At 32.6% G+C, this 3000-nt stretch overlaps 1 protein-coding gene across 1 annotated transcript; it reads right to left on the reverse strand.

Annotated features, from left to right (window-relative positions):
• Positions 1-1135: 1135 nt before the first annotated feature.
• On the reverse strand, positions 1136-2615 carry LOC111409567. The gene is made up of 5 exons (XM_023039602.1): positions 2481-2615; positions 2209-2272; positions 2055-2098; positions 1765-1942; positions 1136-1350 (listed from the first exon to the last, which is right to left on the reverse strand). Exons 1-5 carry the CDS (start codon positions 2613-2615, stop codon positions 1136-1138), a joined length of 636 nt encoding a protein of 211 aa, XP_022895370.1.
• Between the last annotated feature and the right edge of the window lie 385 nt (positions 2616-3000).

A 3000-nucleotide genomic window follows, 5' to 3' on the forward strand; every position in this document is an offset into this window, starting at 1 on the left:
CCAGCACACACTACCAATGTTCAACGATGAATGTTCAATATTAATATTAATGTTAACTTCTTTGTAGAACTACAGGTAGAATTCGATCGGATTCCAAATATCATGGCCCAATGCATTCTGATTGGCTATAGGCAATACACCAAGTGAGCTCAAAATGTTAATGTTTTTAAAGAAATGAAAGAATGGTGATACATATTGAGAAATTCCTTTCATTTTAAAGTAAAGCATATGCATATCATCAGCATGCATCATGTGCATGAAGTTTGCTCACTGAGCATTAGCTCATCTCACGTTATCCCTCCCCATTTTTAGACGATGAAGGCATGCTGATTCAAGATGACGGCTTGTGGTGTCACGGAGTCGGTACCAATATAGTTTAGATTTGATTTCGCTTTGAAATAAACTTAAGTTTTAATTTAATTGTCTTATATTTTATTAAGTACAAATATTTTTTTTTATATAAATAAAGTCATTGAAGGTTATTAAGTTGAAGAAAAATTTAATCGTTTCCGTATTTATGATTTTAAGAGAATGTTAAATGATAATACCTCCAAAATTAGGTATTTGATTTTCGAGGGTGTTACAAAATCCCTTTATGTATAGCCAACCTCCCATCAAGCCATGGCTATCATTACCTTCCAATCAATGGTGAAATTAAAACGCCATGAATTTTGAATTGAAGTTCTATAAGTGTTGAAACTAAAGTCGTGAATGTTAGACCACTAATTGACCCATTGAAGAAATGGACCTATTACATTCTCCCACTTGCTCCATATGTTCAAACTATTGTTTCAACTTAATCCCATCGATTGTCCTTCTTTAGAAACAAACACATGAATTGTAGTGGTGAGTCCTCTAATAACACGTATTACCTTCCACGTATTACATGTACTTAGTTCCTCAAGAATTATTCTTTATCCAGTAAAAATACTTTTTGAAAAAATTCTCCCATTGATTCCTATGAAAATAGGAAACTTGTATTTCTCATTCACAAATTCATCTTTGTTTTTGCTACTAACTCTCAATTTGGTCCAACTATGTCTTATTCTTAGTCCTACATAGATGTATTTTCTCAAATAAATTAAGATGCACATGAATATGATAAACACCTTTTATACAAAATTTGTATATACTATTACATAGCGGAACTAAGTCCTATTTTCTCTACACGATGCTTGAATTTCAATAGTAGCATGTCTTTAGTCAAATGATCAGCGATCATCAATTTAGTGCTTATGTATTCAATGACCACTTTCTTTTCTTTAATGTATTCCCTTGTGGCTAAATACTTAATGATGATGTGTTTACTTTGACTACAACTTTTGTTGTTCTTGACTATGAAGATAGCAACTGAATATCATAGTAAATTCTCAATAGCCTAGAAATGGAATCCGTAAGTCTAGATGTGAAATTCTTGATCCATACACCATGTGAAGTAGCCTAAAAATAAGAAACGAATTCGGCTTCCATAGCAAAAGTAGCAGCCAAGTTCTACTTGGCACTCCTTCATGATATAGCTCTACCAACTATCATAAAAACTTACCCTAGTGTTAATTTGTGTGAATCAACACAGCTAGTGAAGTTTGAATTCGAGTATCAAGTAACTTCAAGATTATCCACCCATTTATATATAAACATGTAATTTTTGGTTCCTTTAAGGTATCTCATCAGTTTCTTTATAGCTCTCTAATGATCCATATCTGGATCACTTTGATATTGTTTTAACATTCTTCTAACAAATGTAATGTTAGGCTTTGTTCAGACCTGAGTATATCAAGCTTTTGACAACCGAAGGATATGGAATGCTCTTCATTTGTTCCCTTTCAAGATCATTTTTTAGGCATTGGTTCAAATTGAATCTATCACATTTTACAATGGGAGCTACACTTGATGAACAATTCTTCATCCAAAGTCTCTCTAAAATTTTATTGATATAAGCTTCCTAAGACAAACCCAAGATCCCTCATAATCTGTCTCTATGAATTTTAATGCCAATGACATAAGACGCTTCACCTATATTCTTTATATCGAAATGTTTAGAAGAATTGTTTCACCTCATCCAGCAAACCCTTATCATTGGTTGTAAGCAAATTGTCATCTAAATATAAAACAAGAAAACAAATTTCACTCTTATTGACCTCTTGATATATACATTAATCCTTGAGATTTTCAACAAATTCGAATGAAGAACCATGAAATTTAAAATACCATTGATGGGACGCTTATGTTCTGCTGTATATAAATTTGTTAAGCTTACAAACCAAGTGCTCACCTTCATTAAAAGTGAATCCTTTATGTTATTTCATATAAACCTTCTCCTCTAAATCTCCACTAAGAAATATTGTTTTCACATCCATTTATTGTAGCTCAAGATCAAAAGGACTAATAATGCCAAAATAATACATAGGAAATCTTTCTTAGATATCGAAGATAAGATCTTCGTGTAATCGATTTTCTCCTTTTGAGTGAATCCTAGCAACAAGTCTTGTCTCATATCTCTTAATGTTGTCTAACGAGTCTTTCTTTGTCTCAAAGACCCATTTACATCCCATAGCTTTTACATCACTAGGCAACTCAATGAAAACCCAAACTCCATTACTTTTCGTGGAACTCATCTTTTCATTCATTCTGACACTTTGCAACTCATGGCATTTGAAAATGACTCAATATCATTTTTTGCTCCACTACTGTAGTCAGATTCTTGTAGGTACTTTTCATAGTCATTAGGAATTCGGATTCCAAATTAAACGTTTCAATCTACAAGGATTAGGAAGACTGGAGTTACTAAGCATACTTCGCACCATGTATAATAATGTTTAATTTCTTTTTCTTTTTCTTTTTTTTTTTGCCATACCATTCCGATTAGGTGAAATAGGCACAGTATATTGGGCAACTATCCCATACTCTTGAAGAAACCTAGCAAACGTACAAGGTGCTTGTCCATCCTCAGTGTATCTACCATACTATTTTCTATCTTTATCTGATCTCACAATCTCAATC

Source organism: Olea europaea, chromosome 14 (assembly GCF_002742605.1).
Source record: "Olea europaea var. sylvestris chromosome 14, O_europaea_v1, whole genome shotgun sequence".
Lineage (NCBI taxonomy): Eukaryota > Viridiplantae > Streptophyta > Magnoliopsida > Lamiales > Oleaceae > Olea > Olea europaea.

What these genes read in the sequence shown, in the direction of transcription:
- LOC111409567 (XM_023039602.1), bottom strand. Translation starts at nt 2,615, where the DNA reads ATGAGTTCCACGAAAAGTAATGGAGTTTGGGTTTTCATTGAGTTGCCT. An exon ending in ATAAGGGTTTGCTGGATGAG is followed by an intron (nt 1,943 to 2,054) that starts GTGAAACAATTC and finishes GGTTTGTCTTAG; the next exon opens with GAAGCTTATATCAATAAAAT. An exon ending in CAAAAGCTTGATATACTCAG is followed by an intron (nt 1,351 to 1,764) that starts GTCTGAACAAAG and finishes TATGATATTCAG; the next exon opens with TTGCTATCTTCATAGTCAAG.